Here is a 21,211-nt window from a genome sequence, read left to right as displayed (position 1 = left end):
TTTAATTATATGGGAAATAATTTTTGAAATCATAACTTTTTTCGGTGTGTTCAAAATTACGAATATTCATTGTCATTAGAAAAATATTTTTCATTCTCATAAATAAAGTTCATATATCGTTTCAAAATCCAATATTTTCTCAAAAAAAAATTTTTTTTATTCTTCTCCTGAGCGCATTTGAATATTTTTTTCTTATAAAAAAAATACAAATTTTTGAAATTGCACAAAACTCCAAAGAATCAACAAAAAAGTTTCTTTCGGATTGAAATCGACTAATTTCTTTGATCATTCGCTGAAAGAGAAACAATAGACTTGATTCGAATATCAGAATATTTTTCTAAACTAATGATGATTAGGGTCAACTTTTTTATGGGATTTTTTCCTTTATTGGGATTTTTTTTATTTTCGATAACAAAAAGCTGAGAAGTGTGAAATGGCTTTCAGTATTTGGATAACCGATTTTAACAAAGTTGATTCGATTTATTACCGGTTTGTTTTTTAATTTTTGTTTATTATTTAACGAGATATTACGTTTTTTTGATAAATACGAATTGGTTTTTTCCACTCAACCAAGCATTTCCAGAAAATGAAAAATACTGTTTTCAAAAGCACAAACTTTTATCTATCTGTTTTGAAATTCTTTTTTTGACAAACATTTTTTTCGTGTTATTTTTGCATTTCATTTTTTAAACAACATGCTAACATAAAACTGATTATTTCTTAGTGAATACAATGAAATGATAAAAATAAAAATTTGATATGAAAAACAAATACTATAATAAAAATGTGTATTAAAAGTTGAATATGAAAAATTTCTAATTGTGAAGAAATCATCCAAAAAACCAAAGTTTGATCAAAGATCAAAAGCAGTTGGAACCATTTGGCTGTTCCAAACATTTAGAAATAAACTATGTTCTATTTTTGCAACATTTCATTTTCAAAGTATTTGTTTTTCATATCAAATTTTTATTTTTATCATTTCATTGTATTCACAAAGAAATAATCAGTTTTATGTTAGCATGTTGTTTAAAAAATGAAATGCAAAAATAACACGAAAAAAATGTTTGTCAAAAAAAGAATTTCAAAACAGATAGATAAAAGTTTGTGCTTTTGAAAACAGTATTTTTCATTTTCTGGAAATGCTTGGTTGAGTGGAAAAAACCAATTCGTATTTATCAAAAAAACGTAATATCTCGTTAAATAATAAACAAAAATTAAAAAACAAACCGGTAATAAATCGAATCAACTTTGTTAAAATCGGTTATCCAAATACTGAAAGCCATTTCACACTTCTCAGCTTTTTGTTATCGAAAATAAAAAAAATCCCAATAAAGGAAAAAATCCCATAAAAAAGTTGACCCTAATCATCATTTGTTTAGAATTATATATTTTTATATTGAGCAAATAAAACAAATTTGATTGCACCAATACATACATAGACAACTGGCATTTAAACTTAGATTGGTTCAATAACATTAAAAGACCGGAAAAAATCATTAACAAATAATTGTTATCTGTTTTTCAAAAATACTGATTCAAAACAAACTTATTTGTAATCATTATTTTTTTGAACAATGAACGGAGTTAAACCGCTTTTCTCTTACTTTTTCCTTATTCTTCTTTCATAAGCATTCCTTATTTCATCGTTGTCCACCTGTCTGGAACATGCGAAATGCTATTCTGCTCAATCAAACCATCAAAACAAAAAATCGCATATATAATGGATTGAATGATGACAAAGTTGACTTGACGAATGTCTCGACGATCAATATGGAGCTGATGTTCGGAAGCATTGAAGCTGTGTTGGTGCAGGCTGAGTGGAGAGGCGAGCCACAGATATTGAATGAAAATGGCAGTTCAACAGTGCAACTGAAATGCTGCACGCTCCATTCGCTTCTCCAAAATGCACCATCTGAGCCCTCCATCATCAGCTGCATTGGAAGCGAACCTTTCAGTGTGCTTGTGCAAAACACTTCGATCAAGAATTGTGTAAGCAGCCAGAGCGAGAGCGGCGGAGGAATGATTATGAAATTGAGCGAAGGAGGGGTTTTTGAGTGCTGTTTTCCCACAATCTCAGGATGTTTTTGCTCGGCAACAGGAAGAGGAGGCGCAATGTTCCCGAATTGTTCATAAATCGCGAACGATGTCCCTTTGCAGTTCCTCTTCAAAAACATCACGTTCATGGAGAACAAAGCATTTGTGGGAAGAGACGTGTATGTGAAATATGCGGATGTCAACACTCAAACAGGCGCCGAACTGTTTGAGCTCGATTTCAGAGCACCGTTTGTTCGGGATCTTGCCATGTGGGAACGCACAGCGCCAAACTATGCGGATGAACAAGATCTGTTTCTGCTTGTGGTTGCATATCAAAGCGAGATGATATTTGCCTCTTCTTCAGCAGACAACACCTCTGACACGCGCCAGTGTGGGGCGATCAGCGGTCCATGTTCTTTGTTGAATGTTGCGTTGTCACACATCATTCCCTCTGCTTACAGCAATTTACTCATCGAAAAAAGCGCCCTTGTGTCTGGCGAAGCAAGTGCGCGTGTCGTGACGATCAAGTCGCTGGAGCAGGAAAGCGACAAAGGGGTGCTCCGCCTGAACTGCTGCATCGAGAGCAAGACGGGCAGTCTTGTTTCGTGCTCGTCGAGTGTGAAAATGGAATTTATAGCATTTTTGTTTGGAAGCGCTTTTTCTTCTCATTCCAGTTTGTTATCGCTGACTGATGGCAACTTGTCTATTGCAGATACAGCATTTGCTCAAGAAGATTGGAACAGATACTCTGAAATGAAACTGAATTGCTCAATTGTTGAAATGAGCGGTGGAAGATTGACGATTTCTGACTGACGTTTTGCAGGCTACCATCTCGGTTCTTCATGCGTGGCAGCAAGAGGGGGACAATATTGCTCATTTATGAACTTGAACATTTCTGATGGAATTCTGAAAAGCTTTTTTTATTTCAAAATCTGGCAAACCACTCGATGCAGCAGGTACTTATTTCCAGTTGCGCACTTGAGCATTCTGCCCTTCTCTTTCACAACTTCAAAGACTCCCAGCTGCAGAAGGTTCAAATCAGAAATGCAGAGAGCAAAGCAAGCTTGATTGTGTTTTCCTCAGACAGTTCTGGAGTCCATTCAAACATCCAATGCTATTATTCTGAATTCGAAGTGCTCGCGTTTCAAGTGAATCGTTGGTTTCTGTTAAATGTCAAGATTCAGATGTTGAAATGAATTTGTTGGCTATTTCAAACACAGTGCTTGGGGATGGGTGTGCAGTGAACGTGACATCGAATGCTTTCACATTCCAGCTGAAGCAGTGATCGTTCGAAAACATTGCCCATGGTTCACTGGTGCATAACGCTTGGCCTCTTCATCTTCGTCTTTGTTGCTGGAATTAACTGCTTGAACAAAATGTGTGCTTCTCCGTATTAAAAGGTTGCATTGCTGCATTGGCAGATTTGGCAGATGCTTGCATGTCTTTGTGTGTGTTTGACTGAGCTATAAGCGGGTCAGATTTGAGATCGAACAATGAGCGATCAGAAGAGTTGTTCCAGCAGAGTGGATCGATGGCTGATCTTCAGGATTGCTCAGGAAGGACATCAGACACCACAATCTCCAATTCTTCCAAGGGAAGGCTGTCGATCTCTGGAGGAAACATTTCAATTCAGTTTGTGCTGTTTTCTAGCAACAATCCAAATGCAGCATGGATCCATCCAAGAGGAATAATATAGCATGCTCTGGTCATGTGCTGCTGGACATTCAAAGCCTGAAATGAAATGATGGCTTTATTTCGAACACTTTCATGTGAATTGCGGGCAACAATTGTACCCTCGTCGGCTTGGCGTAATTAGGAGTATATCCGTTCTTCATACCGCTGCTGCCCTCAGAAAAGTCTTTTCAGCAAGGGAGAAACCTTCTGATTGATCTTTATGGTTCCTTGCATCTGCACTGAGGTTTGGCTCTCCAAGTTGATTCATTTAATGAATGATTCACAAGCTCCAGGTGTATCCGCATCTGTCAGAGGAGTTTGTCGGAGAAATTGAGCTTCACACAGCCATTCCAGCATCAATTGCAACAATGCATCTGAGGAAACGTAAGTATCTGAAAAGATCTTGTTTGGAAAGATTGATTCTCTTCCATAAACGGAGTCATTCATCCTGAAGAACAGAAGTGAAACCCAAGGAAAAGGAGATGACAGAATTGTTGAAGGAGGGAAAAAGGGAAAATCTTATTGGATGTTTATTGTGATAATCATGGGAATCGTATTGATAATCGTTCTTGTTGTTTCCATCATTCTGGCCATTCGGTGGAAGAAGGTAAAGAATGAAGCAGAAGATCTGAGAGAGATTGTGAATGACAACATCAGAAGATCCAAAGCATTTGAAATAGTGATGATGGAGGTATTACTAGAAGAGGAGTGGAGGAGAGAATAGAAAAATATGTAGAGAAGATAAATGAAGAGTGGCCTTTAAAAAATCTATCTATGAAAATGAAATATATCCATTCAACGGAGAAAGTGGCAAAGATGAAAGCAGCTTTAACCTGTCGACTCGACTGAGAACTTCAAAAATATTTGCTTTGTTTGTTGTCGATTACTCTGTGAACATCAAAAGAAATAAATTTTTATTAAAGATATATATAATACATAGAGATCAAAAAAATGCAAAAAAGTGAAAAATAGAATAGAGGAAAAAGAATAAATTATGAATTTTCTATATTTCTCTCTCTTTTGTCAATTAAAGTCTTCTTTAGACATATCTGAAATTTTATTTGATAATATAAAAAATCTTTATATTTTTGGATTTTTCAATCTTTTTGTTGATGAAGTGAAAGATAAAACGCAAAAATATAATAATTTGCGTTTATTGATTTTTCATAAATTTTTTATTTTAGAGTATTGCACTTTATTCATGTGTCGCTTCAACCATTTAAAATAACATGACTTCATTTAAGAAAAACCTAGTTCATTCAAATAAGTTGAATCTATTCAAATAGAAAAATTCTATTTGAAATTCATTTATTTAACAAACATAACTCTTTTCACATCATTTTTTTATATTTTGGAGCATTTGAAAAATGGAAAATCTTGCAAATCAATGGCTGTTAACAATTTTATATTTTTGTTTTAGTGATGAACATTCAAAGGAACAGTCCAAACCTGATATAATCACATCGGGTTTTGCACAACTTTTTGTGACTATTTCAAATTGTGATTATACACGATGATGCTTTACACAAAAAAACAAAAAAAATTAATTTATTCATTAATTGATATTGTGTCAATTATTCCATTTTTGAAAATTCATCGCAAATACACTTTTTTCACTTGCGTAATTAATTTTATTCATTAATACATATTATTTTGACTTATTTGAGCAAATTTTTGAAAAAGCGAAAAATCGAAATTTTTGATCAAAAAACCGATTTTTCATAGAAAAATGAACCTATAATAAAACAAAATGTGATTATATATTTTCAACCCTGTGATTATATGCGATGGAAAATGAATGAAAAACAAGCAAAAAATGTCGGTGGATGGAAAAATGTGACTATAAACGAATGTGATTGTATTCGATGTGATTATGTCCGGTTTAGGCTGTATTTCTGCAATGATAAACATCAAAAAAAGATCATTATTTTGATTGAAAAATGAAATCAAAATTTTGAGTTTTTTCACTAAATAAAGCAATTAACCTTTAGATTTTTGAACAGAAATGCATTATCATTGTTTTTTGGCGAAAAAAAAAACATCTTTAGTGTATGTGCCAAAATTGAAATTATTTCAAAAGATTTTTAAAAGATAAATAAAATATTAACTTGAATATTGCTAAAACAAAAAACTCAAAAATAATATTTCTCTTTTGTAAATTATTGTTCAATAAAGAAAACTTATTTTCCAAAACACATATTATGTCTTTTCGATTTTATAGCAAACCAATCAGTTGTATTTGGTTGATGCACAATAACCCTTTGTCCAATAACTCTGAATGAATAGTCTGAATAGAAAAGCATCTTTTTCCAATCAAATTCCGTTGGCCATTTGCATGACTTGCTTTTTCTCACAAACACTGGAAGGTGCTTGCAAGTTTCCTTCGTTCCTTGTTTGAACTTATAAGCATTGAAATACTTTCCACTGTTTGAAAAGCCATTGCCATAAATAGAAGAAAATGAAGAAATGACATTTTGAGATGAAGACGATGATAGCAATGCAGAAGAAGTCATTGAATTTGAATCCATTTGCATCTGAGACGATGCTGTTGCATGTCCAGAAATAGAAAGTGTTGAAAAAGAAGGAGACATTTGCTCAGAAAAATCAGAAGAAAAAGACTTTCGCTGTGAACACAATGTGCCATTTGAGCAGCTCACATAGCAAGTACACGGAACAGCCAGACAATAATTGCGACGCTTGATGATGTTCAGCACAATTTTGGATCTCTTTCTTTCTTTTCTCCCCTTCTCTTCTTTCTCTTTCTTTTCTCTCTTTTCTTCTTCATCTTCATCATCATCATCATCATCATCATCATCATCTTCTTCTTCTTCTTCTTCTTCTTCTTCTTCCATAAGTAGTTTGTCATCTGCATCTTCGACTTTCCATTGAAGAGGCGTCACAACAGGAAGCAGAGATGTGCTGAGTTTGGATGCGAATGAATAAAACTCTTCGTTTTGTGCTTTGTTTTCAGAGGAGTTTGAATGTTGCTCGGGGGATGGATGAGGAAGGGATGACGAAGATGGAGAAGGAGAAGGAGAAGAAGGAAGAGAAGAAGGAAGAGAAGAAGGAAGAGGAGAAGGAAGAGGAGAAGAGAGAAGAGGAGAGGGAGGTGAAGAAGATGATAAAGAAGAAGAAGAAGAAGAAGAAGTTGGCGTTGATAAAACATTCGATGGAAGAGCAGAAGAAGACAAAGTGGAAGAGGAGGAGAAAGATGAAGAAGAAAATAACGAAACTTGCAGTTTCTTTGATGGAGAGTTAATCAAAGTACAACAACAAACATCACAAGACTGACCAGATGATGATGGAGAAGGAGAAGAAGACAAATATTGTTGCAAATGTTGAGGGGAGAACAAAGAAGAAGAAGAAGGCAATGGAGAAGGAGAAAGAGCAATTGAAGGAGGAGTTGAAGGAGAAAGAGAAGGAGAAGGAGAAGGAGAAGGAGACATGGAAAAAAAAAGCGAATCAGAAGGAGAAAGAGGAGAAGAAAGTGGAAGGACAGAAGAAGGAGAAGGGGATGATGAAGAAGGGGGAGGAGGAGGAGAAAGAGAAGAATGAGAAGAAAGAGAAGAAGGAGAAGGAGAAGGAGAAGTGGAAAAAGCAGAAGTTTGTTCACTTTTTGCCTCTGGAGTTTCAATAAGGAACATGTTTTCTCGATCAAAAGTTCGTCTAACCACAAAATAATTGCAGTGATTGAACAGAAGATTGCCAATCCTCAAAAAAAGCTCTTTTATCATCGGCTTCTTCGAATGGCGAATTAAAAAGTGGAAAAGAATTGAGCTAAGTTCAAATTCGTGAGAGTTTTGAGCCTTCTGGTTGATGTTGATTTCTTTCGTCAGTTCTTCCATTGAGAAGGTTGTTTCTTCTTTATCTTTTTCTTTTTCTTTCATCTTTTCATTCGTCGATTGTTCGTATTGATCTTTCGCTGTGAAATTTTTGGTTTGATTATCAAATTTCTCCTCTTTCAAAGAAGAGATGGAATTCACATTTAGCTCAGATATTTCAGCTGGATGTTGAATTTTCTGTGAAAAAGAAGGCAAAGATTGCAAATTTGTGGCTGTTGAAGAAGGCAAAGGAGAAACCTGAGAATCTTCCTGCTTCATTTCCAATATGTTTTGTGTTTGTGTTAATGTTTTCTGTGCAAAAGAAGAAGAATTTCTTGAAAAGTTGGCTGTAAAATCTGAGTTAATAGGATAACTTTGTGAAGGACTGTGAAAATGATTAAGTGGATTATTTTGTATTTGTGTAAAAGAATTCGATTGAGGAAGAGGAAAAGGAAGAGGGGAGAAAGAAGAACAATATGAAGGAGAAGAGGAAGAAGAGGAAGAAGAAGAAGTTGTTGTTGTTGTTTGCGTTGAATGGGAATAAGAAGCTGCAACTGAATTTTGCAAATTCGTATCGGAAAATTCTGAATTTGACAAGACAAATTTCTCTGGATTAATTTGACATGAATTTATTTTGACATGCCCATCCAACAAAAAAGATGATTCTGTTAAAGAAGCATCTTCTTTGAATGAGTTTTTGTCTGTCAGTTTTTGCGAAATCCACTTTTCTCCCGTTTTCAGCTTCAAAATGACTGTTTTTTGATTCATTTTGCTAACAAAATCCTTTCTGATGATTGAATTCAAGATTTCATCTGGTTCACATTGAGAAGTTGGATCTTTCTTTGAAGAATCAGAAGTTGTGTGCTTTGAAAGAGAAAAATCTTCAATTGAAGCTTCTTTTGTGGCTGAAGAGTTCTCGTTCTTCGGAGAAATATCAAATTTTCTTTGCGATGGAGAAATTATTGAATGGCTTTGAGAAGAAGGATTTCTAACCATGTTTTGTGGAATGCATGTACTAAATCTGAGTTGTGGCTGTGTCATATTCAAATTTTGAGTCTGTTGGAAAAAATACAAGTTTCTTTGAGACAACGGAGCATTCATGTTTGGCTGATTAAAAAAGGCATTTCCTCTGTTTTGAGGCAGAGAAGCAGCAAAATTGCTTTGAGGCAGAGCAAATCTTGTCAGATTTTGTGTTTGTGTTTGTGTTATTATTCCATTCATTCCACTTTGCTGCTTCGGAATAGCAGTATTAACCTGAGCTGAATGAAGAGGAGGAACAAAAAAACCTTTGTTTAATTGAGAGAACATTACATTGCTTTGAAATGGCTGCATAACAAAGCTATTTTGAGTCCGAAGCTGAGAAAAGGACGGAGATAAGGACGGAGAAATGATTGATCCTGCTGCGTTCGGAGAAATTCCAAAGTTTGTTAGCTTCGGAGAAATAGCAAAGCTGTTTGGAGGAGCAGGAAACGAAGGAAAAGAGAAAGAAGACTCAGAATGAGAAGAAGAAGGCTCTGCAATTTTGTTCTTATTCTTTCTGTTCTTCTTTTTCTTCTCTGTAAATTGAGGAAATTCTTGTTTCATCAAATTCTGCTTCAGACGCGCAAGTTCGATTTCTTCGTGTCTTTTCTTCTGTTCTTCTTCTGACAGAAGTGGAAGCGGAGGAACATCTAACAATAAATCATCTGCTTCTTCTTTCTTTTCACTCTCTTCTTTCTCCCCTTCTTTCTCCTCTTTCTCCTTCTTCTCTTTCTTCTCTTTCTTCTCTTCTTTTTCTTCTTTTTCTTCTTTCTCTTCCTTCTCTTCCTTCTCCTTCTCCTCTTTCTCCTCCCCCTCTTTCTTTTCAATCGAATGCAATCGAATCACAAACTTTCCTCTGTGACTTCGTGTCTTGCTCTCAGAAACAGGACAATCAACAAAGAAATTCGGATGCCTCTTAAACCAATTGGCAACTCTCAATGTTTTCTCATCTTCTGCATTGATTTCTTTCTTCTTCTTCTCTTTCTTCTCTTTCTCTTCTTTCTCTTCTTTCATTTCGTTTTGCTCTTTTTCCTTTGTTTCTTTCTCTTTCTCTTCTTTCTCTTTCTCTTTCTCTTTCTCTTTCTTCCTATTAACTTCTTCGTTTGTTCTATAATTCGCATAAACTTCTCTTGGCATATAAGAAGATAATGAACGAGCCATGGAAAAATATGAAGGTGTAAAAATTGGACTCATTTCATTGCGAATTGGAGGAAGCAGAAAAGAAGAATAAGAAGAAGATGATGTTGAATTAACAGCTGAAATAAAAGAATGTTGCATTTCATTGTTGTTTGATTGATTTGTCACACCATTTGTTTCTTTGATATTTTCGTTGTTTTCATATTTTCCTTTGTTTTCTTCGCTTTTTATTAAACTTTCTTCTCTTTCATTCTCAAATTCATTTCTTTTGCCAACATTTGCAAAATTCATCGATAACATTTCCTTCAAATGAGTTTGCTTTGTTTCCTCTTCTTTTTCTTCTTTATTTTCTTCTTCTTCTTCCAATTTTTGTTCCTTTTGAATGTTGTTTAAAAGCAATGGAGGATTAATCGAAGATGAAATAACTGAAAATTCTTCTTCTTCTTTTGGTGAATTCATTTGAGATGGCAAAATAGATGATGACGATGATGTTGTATTCTTAATGTTGTTATTTAGGCAAATATCTTCTTCTTCTCCTTTTCCTCTTTCTCCTCCTTTTCTTTCTCCTCCTCCTCCTTCTTCTTCTTCTTCTTCTTCTTTCCCTTCATTTCGAATCACTTTTTTCTCTTCTATTACATCAGAAGAATCAACAATACAATCTGAACAACTTCCTTTCAAACAAGGCAAATAATGCTCGTCTTCAAAAGAAGAAGGATTTTGCCTCATTTCTTCTGTTTGCATGTGTTTGTATGGATCAATTATTCCTTTCATCGAATAAGATGTTTGTTCATCTTTTCCGAAAAATAAGCCATTTTGAGGGGTTTTTTGATTAATGTTGGATTTGAAAATAGAAGAAGAAGAAGAAGAAGAGGAGGAGGAGGAGGAGGAGGAGGAGGAGGAGGAGGAAGAAGAAGAAGAAGAAGAAGAAGAAGAAGAAGAAGAAGAAGAAGAAGAAGAAGAAGAAGAAGAAGAAGAAGAAGAGGAAGAAGAGGAAGAGGAAGAAGAGGAAGAGGAAGAGGAAGAGGAAGAGGAAGAGGAAGAGGAAGAGGAAGGCAATTCAGAATTCATCTTTGTTGATTGCATGTTTGAATTAGAAATATCAGAATTTGCTTCATCTTTTGGCATGTCTTTCAAATCATTTGAATCATCTTGTTCATTCGAAACTATTTCATTTGTTTCTTCATTTTCTGTTTCTCTTCCCCTTCCTCTTCCCCTTCCTCTCCCTCTTCCTCTCCCTCTTCCTCTTCCTCTCCCTCTCCCTCTTCCCCTTCCTCTTCCTCCTCCTTCTCTTTTCTCCTCTTCCTCCTTTTCTTCTTCTTCTTCTTCTTCTTCTTCTTCCTTTTTCAAACTCCTTTTCTCTTCTTTCTTCCATTTCATTCCTTTCACTTCTTCCATTTCATTCTTCGCCTTCGTCTTCGTCTTCTGCTTCATCTTCTCCTTCATCTTCATCGTTGCTGTCATCGTCGTCATCATCGCTGCTTTTGCTTGTGCAAACAAATCTGCCAAGTTTCCATCATTAATTTTGACTTCAACTATTTTCTTTCCCTTTTTGTTGAACAAAACTTCTTTTCCGCTCTCTTTTTGTTTCGTTGGCGGCCTTCCTCTTCTTTTGGGTTTGATTGCTATTTCTTCTTTTATTTCTTCTTTTTCCTTATTTTTCATTTCTTCTTCTTCTTCTTTTATTTCTTCTTTTCCTTCTCTTTCTCTTTCTCTTTCTCTTTCTTCTTCTCTTTCTTCATTTCTCTCCTTTTTATCTTCTTTCAAATTTTCATTAGGATTTCTCCATTTCATTGAAAGTAACTCTTTCTTTGATATTTCTTTCTTTCTCACATTTATTTCACATTTTTCCTTTCCGTTCATTTTCTGTTTGTTCAAATAAGATGCCAAGAGAAGCATCGAAAACAAAGCAGAATTTTGTTTATTTTTATTTCCTTCTCCTTCTCCTTCTCCTTCTCCTTCTCCTTCTCCTTCTCCTTTTCTTTTTCCTTTTTTTCCATTGAAATTCTTCACTTCTTTCGAATTCAAAAACCTCATTCCAACTTTGAAGAAATTGCGATTCGCACAAAAAGAAGGAAAGAAATTGAAAAGAGCAAAATTCGTGTCAATTGCAACAGCAGAAAAGGGAACAGAAAGAGAAGAAGAAAGAAGAAAAGCAGGTTGATTGAAGAGAAGAAGAGAAGAAAGAACAAAATACATTGAAGAGGAAGAAGATGGTGAAGAAGAAGAAGAAGAAGAGGAAGAAGAAGAAGATGATGATGATGATGAAGGTGAATAAGAAGATGAAGAAGAAGAAGAAGGTGATGATGATGATGATGCAACTTTTTCTTTAAAACCACCAATTTTTTTCATTTTATCTTCAAAAGGCAAAGAAGGAGACGAGAAATACTTGTAGTCCAACACAAAATCATCGTCATAACAGCCAGAAACCCTGAAATCATCAGAACAATGAGAAAAAGCGCAAAACAAGCTCAAAAGTGGCAAAGTTGTTCTTTTTCTCGCTGAAATCGCAATTTTTTTCTCAGCTTCTCTTAAAATCTCAATAACTTCAGCTAGCTCTTTTACTCTGTATCCAAATGTTGGCAAGCAATTGATCTGATGCAATTCGCACATGCTGTTCATTTTCATTGCTTCTTCAACCTCCTTCGCAATTTTTTTGATTCGAATTTTGATTTCTGAGGGAGAAAAGGAAGGAAAGGAAGAAAAAGAAGAAAAAGAAGAAGGCTTATTTTTGAGGTAATTTTTGTGGTTAAAATAGGAAATTGTATCTGAAAATGTTGTTTTTGATGAAAATTCTTTGATTTCTGTTGGCCAACAAACAGAATTCAATGAAGAAACGAACTTTTCACTGGGTTTTAATTTCTTTCCTTCTTTTGACGAAATTTTGGATTCAGATTTCTGATTGAAAATTGCTTCGTCGCTTGAAGAAATGCTGCAAAATTCATCTTTCTTCTCATTTTTGTTGTTATTTTCATTTTCATTTCCTTCTTCTTCTCTTTTTCTTTCTCTCTCTCTTTCTCTTTCTTCTCTTTTATCTTCTTCTTCTTCTCTTTCTCTTTCTCTTTCCTCTTCTTCTCTTCTTCCAAATTCTTCTCTTTCCTTCTCAAAAGGTTTGTATCTTTCATCCAAAACAACAGAAAAAAGCTTGTCCAACTTTTGTGCTGCCAAAAAGAACAAATAAACAGACAAATAGAGAGATGCATCAACATACATATAGTTCTTCGAAAAGACATTTCTTGGTGAAGAAGGAGAAGAAGAGGAAGAAGAAGAAGAAGAAGAAATTGAAGAAGAAGAATTATGAGAAACAAAAAATGAAGAAGACAAAACATCGCATATCAAAGCAATACACAACAGCTCGTTTTCGCTTCTTTTCCTTTGTTTTGAGCAAACGTGAACGAGATGGGCAACAAGAGAAAAAGAAGGAAGAAGAGGATGTTCGAAAGGAAGAGATGAATAAAGAGAAGATTGAAAAATAGAAGATGTGATGATGGTGGAAGTTTGTTGGTTGAGAAGGGAAGAGAGAACGAGAGAGGGAGGGGGAGAAGAAGAGGAAGAGGAGGAAGAAGACGAGGAAGAGGAAGAGGAAGAGGAAGAGGAAGAGGAAGAGGAAGAGTTTGATTGTGAGAGATGGGGAGAAGGAGAATGAGAAGAAGGTGAAGGTGAAGGTGAACTACACGGCGCAAGAGAAGGAGGAGGAGATGATGAAGAAGATGATGATGAAATGTGAAGTGAATCAGAAGATAAAGGAGAAGGTGTTCGTTGAAGTGAATGTTGTGATTGAGGTTGAAGTGAGAAGGAAGAAGAATGAAGCGAATGTGAAGAAGAATCAATTGTTGGTATTGAAATAGAAAGAGAAGAAGAAGAAGAAGTTGACGTTGATGATGATGATGAGGAGGAGGAGGAAATGAAAGAAGATGAAGAAGGCGTTGTTGATGATGATGTGGAAAAAGATGTTGGATTTAAAGATGGAGAAGGAGAAGAAGAAAAAGAAAAAGAAGGTGAGGGTGTAAATAACGGCTTTGCAGATAAAGAAGATGCTGATGTTTGAAACGGTGCTGGTGTGAAAGGAAGAGGAAGAGAAGGAAAAGATGATGAATGTGAAGAAGAAGAAGAAGAAGAGGAAGTAGTAGGAGAAGGAGAAGAAGGAGAAGGAGAAGGAGAAGGAGAAGGAGAAGGAGAAGGAGAAGAAGAGGATGAAGGCGAAATATCTTTCATCTGAGTCGATGCTGAAGGTGAAATCAAAGAATTTGATGCTTCTTTCTTCAAAAGGAGCGAAAGAGCATTCGTTTTTGGGTTTGTTTTCTGCTTCAAAGGAATGTTGGCAAAGAGAATGTGTCGCAAATGAGAAGGAGGCGAAGAAGAACTGAAAAGAACTGATTTTCTGCTTCTGTTACTTCTGCTGCTGTTAATTTTCTTTTGATTTTTGTTTTTCATTTTCTTTTCTTTTTTTGTTTCTTCTTCTTCTTCTTCCTCTTCTTCTTTAATTTCTTTCTCCTCCTCTTCCTTTTTCTCTTCTTCTTCTTCCTCTTCTTCCTCCTCTTCTCTCAAACCCATCCTAATCCTTTCACACACTTCCTCCTTTTCCCCTCCACTTGCACAGAAAGGCCATCGAATCAGCCCTTTCACCCACGAATGCCTCAGCACCCTGCTCTCCTCCATCTCTTCCTCAAACTCCTCCTTCATCTTCACATGGCCCCTCTTCACTGCCATCGCACTCATCTTCTCTCTGTCTCTCAGAAAACACAGCGCCAGCGTCGCTTCTCTTTCCCACACCGCTGTCTGCCTGTACGACGCCCTCAGCGCGCTCATCCTCTGCTCTTTCTTCCACCCAGCCAGAACTGCCTGGAAAAGAGACAAAGAGGCAGAGGAAATGACAGCCGGGTCTGTTTGCAGCAGCTCCACAGCGCGGGCGAGGGTGGAAGCGGCGTGGGGGGTGCTGAGCAAGCGGTTTCCGCTTTGGAGTGTGTCGCGGAAGAAGCGGAGGTGGTTGGGAGTTAAAGTGGCTTGGACGAAAGAGGAGAGGCAGAGGTGGAGGGAGGAGAGGGAAGGGATGGTGAGGAGGGCGGTGAGGAGCTGGAGGGAGAGGGGATGAGGGGGTTGTGGAGAAAGAGAAGAAGAGGAGGAGAAAGAAGAAGGGGAAGGGGAAGAAGATAGAGATGATAATGATGATGAAAACTCTTTTATTGAAGAAGAAGAAGAAGAAGAAATTGATTTTGATGAAATTTCGGTCTCTTCTAATTTTTGTTCTGTGAATGACGAAGAAGAAAAAGAATGCGAAATCTTTCGTTCAGTCGAAGAATTAAAAGGCAAAGAAGCAGAAGAAAAATTCTCGCAATTGCTCCTCTTTACCTCTTCTTCCTCTTCTTCCTTTTGCTCCTTTTGCTCTTTTTGCTCCTTTTGCTCCTTCTCCTTCTTCTCCTTCCTCCCCTTCAATTCCACATACGCCTCTATCACATTGCATATGGTCTGGAACAAGTTCACCAGCGTTGCCGCTGACAGTATCTTCATCTCGATTGCCTCGAGGACGTCTTCCTCTTCTGTGCGGAACACATCTGCCTGCTTCCTCTTCAGCAGCAGCACCCTCCCTTCTCTTCCCGTTCTGACACATCGATATTCGCTGTTGAAAAACTCACTGTAATTGTCGCATATTTCACGTGCTTCCGAGCTGCTGGTGCTTCTTCGGCTGGCAAATGGGTTGTCTTCTACTGCTTCTCGTTGGGTTTTGGCTCTTTCTTTAATGTTTGCAGGTTCTGTTTCTGATTTTTTCCCTTCTTTTTTGATTTCGTTTCGTTCTTTTTCTTCGCTGACTTCGTCATTTTCGTCGTCATCTTCTGGTTGCTCAATCTGAATTCTGTAGCTGGGACCGTATCTGCTGAACGAAGAGCGTTCATTCAGCGAAAGTGCTTGCGCAGATGGCAATTTATTCGCATGGTGAACTGGTGACATAGAGAAAGACAGCGGCCCTGAATGAAACCAGATTTGTGAAAGAATCGGCAAAAACAATTTGAAGTCTTTTTGATCCTGTGGGCCATATCTATTATCCTCCTCAATTATGATATGTCCGTCAAAGTGCTTTGCGTATTTGCACGAGCGAATTGATTTTGAAGAAATTGATTGAAAAATTCTTAATTGAAGATCTTTTGACGAGCAGGGCTTATATAAAGATTGAAAAAAAGCACATTTTGAACAAATTGAATTTATTGGCTCAATTTTTTCTTTACTTAAAAATTCCATCTGGCCATGCGTAAAAGTTGTCATTTTATCTGCAGAAGCAACAATGTTCTTTTGAAGAGGTGGAATCTTGTAAAAATGAGAAGAATGATTCAGAAGTGATGATAATTCTTCGATAAATTTTAAGCATGTAGCGGTGGATTTATTGTCTTTTAATTGCTGATCTTTGGTATTAAACTGTTCCTTTCCCTTTTTGAATGTTAGAAACGATAAAAGATGTTGAGTTGAGTAATCCATTCTTCATATATTATCTTTAGAATGCAAAAGCTAATAAACAGAAACAGTCTTTATGTGTTCAATTGTTTTTAAAAATGTAACTGTTTGAGAAACCCAATGTTTTGAATCAATTAAAAAACAAAAAATTAAAACTTATAAATCCCTAAATTATTGGTTTCTATACACGCAACCAGACAATGAAAAAATTGTCAAGTTAATGAAGGGTAAATATATTGAAATAAATGTTAGTTACCCCGAAGGGCAAACTTTTTTTCTTTTTTGTTGCCCATCATAAATTTTCATCCAAATATAAAGAAAGAAGTAATTTTTCACTTTGTGTATTTTGTTCCATTCAATATTTTCTAAAATTTTTAAAGAAAATTTTGAATTTTGAAAAATATTTTACATTATTTCGGTTGATTTATAATAAAAAGATTACAGAAAAAGTTTGGAAAAAATCTTTGTTTTTTCAAAATTGCAAAATTTTTGCATAAATTATCTTCAAAAAGAAAAAATAAAATGTTCCTATTTTCTCAATTAAACACAATCTTTATCGACAATAGAAACTATGTGTGGATAATATTTTTCCTTTTTTAACAAAAAATCAATTATCTTTTCTTTTCTTTTTCTGTAATCTTTTTATGGTAATTGCAACTTTGCTCATCGAATAAGAAATATTAGTTGACAATTGTATAAACAAAATGATAAAAAAATTATTGTGTGGAATACAATTATGAAAGCAAAAAAATATGTGCAAAACCTTAAAGTTAAATTATTTTATTATGCTTATGATCTTTTTTGAGATAAAAAGTTAAAAGCTTCCAGCCAGTGGATTTATACAATGTTTGATATTGGTTTTTCGCAAATACAAAAATAATTTTATAGATTTGAAGGGCTAAAAAAGAAGAAGATTTTGAAAGCACTTCAACAAAAGAATTATCTTTTGAAGAGACAATTTATAATTTTACACAAAAGAATATTGAAAAAGTTCAACAAGACATTATTCAGCAGCTTGGAATGCGTCTGGCAAGCATTCCTCTTTGTAAAGCTCAAAAATTAACAACTAATTCTTTTGGAATGCTTTCAACTTATATTGAAAATCCTTCAATAGAATTAAAAAGTTCAATTCTTTCCCTTTTGGAGCTTATTGCTTTTAAAGCGTCGTCTTCGTGCTCATTATATTACGAAGATAAAATTAGATCTATTTTTGAGCGTTCTCAGATGAAAAAAATACTTCTGAACCAAATAGTTTCGCGAAGAACGCCTCAGCGCTTGAAAAACGTAATTGCGCGCATTGTGGCAATGGTTGGTTTCGATTTGTCATTTGAAGAAACGAGTACAATTGCTGAAACTTTTGAAATTCTTATGAATAAACCATTAAACGAAGAAGACTCTTTTATTACGTGCTTCTCCTTTTTGAATTTTTCATGGAACGGTTTGTAATTGTTTAATGATTTTATGATCACTTGGATTTATCAATTTCTGTTGATATGCATTTCAGTTTGTGAATTAATAAAGCAAAAGAAAGGCGATAAAATTTTCGATTCTTTGCTGAGCAATGCATATTCTCTTCCTCCGTTGCATCAATGGTTGTGCCTTGAATCACTAAATTCTATTTTTGGTTATGATTATGAGCCAATTGCATTGCTTGGAAAAGAGAGAGTTCAAATGATAATGAAATTATGTTATTCGCTTGCAAGAGAATGGTTCAACAAGTCACCTGAAGATGGTTTCAAGTGTACTCAGCAATCTTCTTCGTTAAATGCCAGCGAATCAGGGCAGTTTGCTTCGTCATCAGGCACCAGTTCAATTCTTGCTTCTTCTACAGCGTCAAATTCAGTGTTACGTGCCAAACCAACAAGTTCTGCAAGCTCATCATCTGTTTTATTGTCTCCCCAGAAAACAATCTCGAAAGTTATGATTTCAAGCTCAACAAGCACAAAATCTATTGTTTCTGGGCGCAAAGCTGTTTCATTGCAAAATCCTGGAAAGAATGTGAATTCTTCAGTTCGTCAGCTGAAAGGCAAAGAAACAAGAGAAAGAAAACAAACGAAACCTGTTTGCCGGATAAGTTGCTTACGTCACCAATCAGCTCCAAATTATTGTTTTATTCCGCTCTCGTTTGTGTGTATTCAGCCCCTTTTGGTGCAGAAAAGAGGGTTTTACTTGAACCCAGTGAACGTTGACTATTCTGGATATGCTGAAAGAAGGCTGTCATTCGAGGCCTTCCTTCAACTCACTGAATATGTAGAAGAGCGTGGATATTGTGATCCGTTGTCATCAGTTGTGAGATTTATAACCACTTTGATTGAAAAAAAGAAGAATTTAGTGCGATTTGCGGAGACTCCGGAGTTTCGGGAGTTTTTGGTTGTTTGTTTGCGTGCTGTGAAGAAAAACACGATTCATTTCTCTTCACATTTTATGTCTAATCATGACTTGCCCCCTGCAATCAAATATGCAAAGCATTCGTGGAAATGCTATTTGAACGTAATTTTGAATGGAATTTTGGATTCAAAGCACGCCGTGTTTGAGCTCTCAAAGCATCCAGAAGTATTTTCAGGTGCATTCGATTTTGTTCTGTATGCCACTGGATTGTTTGTCCGATTGAATATTCTGAGAAGATTTGTGACGACTTTAACAGAAATGTATGTGGAAATGTTATCGTATCTCAGCAATCAATTGGAGGAAGAAAAGAACTCATCGGATGAGCAATCAGGAATTTTTCGGTTTAAAAATGACTTTCTTAAAAAATATAGCACAAATGAAGTGAAAATGGCTGTTATACGGTGTGTGAAATTAGCAGAGCTTTTTGAAGAAGAAGGTTGCACAGATATAGTTGACCTACTCACGTATCTAAAATGGGTACGTTTTGATAGAGGTTACGATGAAGGTGTCAGAGCAGTGAAGAAGGATTTGGTTAAAATTGAGAAAATGAGAATAAAGTGAGTTTATTCAAATGAGCTAAATTATTTTTTATATATGTAATGTTAATTTTAATTAATCCACATTATTCCCATTTTGTAAATGAATATTGAAACATACATTATTATTTATATTTTTTTATCCAATATGTTTTAAATACAGTTTTTTTTTATTTTTTTTTTATGTTTGTTTGCTTATTTTCATATTTGTTTGTTTGTTTCAAAATTATAAAAGTTCAGAGTGTTTTGTTAGTTAATATTGTTTATGTTTAATTCAGTTTGAACATCACAGAAAACTTTATGTAGAGTTAACATTTTTTTTGAAAATAATTTTTCGAAAAGTACGATATTGGGATATACCCACATTTTGCAAATTATCAAAAATGGAAAATGAAGCCATTGTGCTGAAAACATGCAAAACGTTTTTACAACATTGCAACAAAGGGAACAAGGGAGGATCTTCTTTATTTTCTGCATTTCGTCCAATTCGAATTGATTTCATATTGAATCGAGTTCCATTGATTTCACCTTTAAGGCCTCGTATTTTGTATGTTGATAAATCATTTATTTTTTATCTTGCTGTGCTCATTGAAAATTGTAACATTGAACGAATGCGATATTTAGAAAAGTCCCACATAAACCATTTGGAGAGCCTCTTGATGTTTGTTTAATTGTGAAAGATGAGGATAAAAAGCGGATAAAAGAAATGCAACTCGAAGGAATCAAAAAGGTTCTTATTTTTTTTGTTTGTGGAACTATTTTAGCTTGCCTTTGTTAGGTCATTCCACTTCGCAAGTTGAGAGATAATTACAAAGTTTATGAAGATCGTCGTATTCTTGTTGCATCCTACGATCTGTTTCTTGCTGATGATCGCATTATACCTGCACTTCCTCGTGTAACTGGAAAGCCATTTTATCACCGTCATAAGTATGAAGAATGCCATTTTGCATTTTTAAAGCTTTTGAATGTATTTTTTGCAGAGTTCCGATTGCAATTCGCGTTGGAACAAAAGAAACAACACAAAAAAATGTGGACACTGTTCTAACATCATCGTATATGTGGGTTCCAAAAGGAGTCAGAGGGTTTGGCAAGATCTTTTTTAAACATTATTTAGATCATATAAAACTTATTCTCTTTTTTTAAGGAGCATACAAGTTGGAACAACCCAAATGGATGCACAAAAACTAGGAGAAAATGTTTTGGCTGTTATGAACCAGCTTTTGACGTCGTCAGACAAGCTTTTTATCAAAGAAAGACCGCCAAAGCCTTTGACAGAGGAAGAGCTAAAAGCGAAAGCAGCAAAGAAATCAGCAGCTAAAAAGGGCAAAGTTAAAAGTGAAGAAGAAAAGATAAAGAATGAAGAAGGAGAAGAAGGAGAAGAAGAAGAAGAAGAAAAATCCGTTGGCAAAGCACAAGAAGTGAAATCAGAGCCAAAGGAAATGAAGGAGGAAGAGAGAGAGATGGGGAAAGAAGAGAGAGAAAATGAAAAAGAGCAAATTTTGCATGTGAATGTTAAAGCGATGTATCTGATGTCTGTAGATGCGCCAGCAGTTCCGATTTACTATGGAGAAGAAGAAGCACACGAAATCATTGAAGAAAATGAGAGTGAAAGTGAAAGTGATGAGGGAGAAGAGGAAGAAGATGATGAGGAAGAGGAGGAGAAAGAAGAAGAAGAAGAAGGAAAGAAGAAAGAGAAGAGAAATAAAAAAGAAAGTGAGAAAAAAGAGGAAGCAAAAGCACCAAAAAAGGGAACAAACAAGAAGGAAAAGATGATGAAAGAGAAAGCATTGAACAAAAAGAGTGAATTAAGCCAACAAAATACCCAAGGAAAATCCAATGAAAAGAAAGGAATGCAAGAGGAAAAAGATTTGTTTAAGAAAACGAAGACACCTCTTGTTGCAAATAAGCACAAAGTGAAAAGGACGAAAGCAGAAGATGATCAAAATTAAATATTTTTTAAATGTATTTTAAAAATATTTTTTTGGAGTTATTTATTCACTTCATTTTGAAAAATTCATTTCACAAAAATCAATTTTGGAAAAAAAATGTTGTTTTTCTTCAATTATTGCCTCTCAAATAACATGCTGCTTTTTATTGTTAAGTTCATTCATCATTTAAGAATCGGATGAACAAGAAAATAATTTCAGAAATGAAGAATGA

General features: G+C 35.2%; 4 protein-coding genes across 4 annotated transcripts; 3 read left to right on the top strand and 1 right to left on the bottom strand.

Annotated features, from left to right (window-relative positions):
- Positions 1-2,181: 2,181 nt before the first annotated feature.
- MONOS_7941 (uncharacterized protein) lies at positions 2,182-2,847 on the top strand (the record flags this gene model as incomplete). The annotated part of the gene is made up of 1 exon (XM_067878307.1): positions 2,182-2,847. One exon carries the CDS (start codon positions 2,182-2,184, stop codon positions 2,845-2,847), a length of 666 nt encoding a protein of 221 aa, XP_067730540.1.
- Positions 2,848-5,758: 2,911 nt separating this feature from the next.
- Positions 5,759-15,629, bottom strand: MONOS_7940 (uncharacterized protein; the record flags this gene model as incomplete). The annotated part of the gene is made up of 1 exon (XM_067878306.1): positions 5,759-15,629. The coding sequence occupies one exon, from the start codon at positions 15,627-15,629 to the stop codon at positions 5,889-5,891; it is 9,741 nt and encodes a 3,246-aa protein (XP_067730539.1). The 3' UTR covers positions 5,759-5,888.
- A 1,866-nt stretch (positions 15,630-17,495) lies between these two features.
- MONOS_7939 (uncharacterized protein) lies at positions 17,496-19,076 on the top strand (the record flags this gene model as incomplete). Its single annotated transcript, XM_067878304.1, has 2 exons — positions 17,496-17,565; positions 17,632-19,076. The coding sequence occupies 2 exons, from the start codon at positions 17,496-17,498 to the stop codon at positions 19,074-19,076; spliced, it is 1,515 nt and encodes a 504-aa protein (XP_067730538.1).
- A 352-nt stretch (positions 19,077-19,428) lies between these two features.
- Positions 19,429-21,149, top strand: MONOS_7938 (putative structural constituent of ribosome). Its single transcript, XM_067878303.1, has 5 exons — positions 19,429-19,598; positions 19,676-19,781; positions 19,830-19,978; positions 20,032-20,133; positions 20,196-21,149. Exons 1-5 carry the CDS (start codon positions 19,435-19,437, stop codon positions 20,998-21,000), a joined length of 1,326 nt encoding a protein of 441 aa, XP_067730537.1. The 5' UTR covers positions 19,429-19,434; the 3' UTR covers positions 21,001-21,149.
- Positions 21,150-21,211: the final 62 nt, after the last annotated feature.

This window comes from Monocercomonoides exilis (assembly GCF_001643675.1).
Source record: "Monocercomonoides exilis strain PA203 chromosome Unknown scaffold14-1859848, whole genome shotgun sequence".
In the NCBI taxonomy this organism is placed as follows: Eukaryota; Preaxostyla; order Oxymonadida; family Polymastigidae; genus Monocercomonoides; species Monocercomonoides exilis.
Note: the sequence above shows the minus strand (reverse complement) of the source record. Positions and strands in the feature narration are given on the sequence as shown.

What these genes read in the sequence shown, in the direction of transcription:
- MONOS_7938 (XM_067878303.1), top strand. Translation starts at nt 19,435, where the DNA reads ATGGAAAATGAAGCCATTGTGCTGAAAACATGCAAAACGTTTTTACAA. An exon ending in AACTCGAAGGAATCAAAAAG is followed by an intron (nt 19,782 to 19,829) that starts GTTCTTATTTTT and finishes TGCCTTTGTTAG; the next exon opens with GTCATTCCACTTCGCAAGTT. An exon ending in GTTCCAAAAGGAGTCAGAGG is followed by an intron (nt 20,134 to 20,195) that starts GTTTGGCAAGAT and finishes TCTTTTTTTAAG; the next exon opens with GAGCATACAAGTTGGAACAA.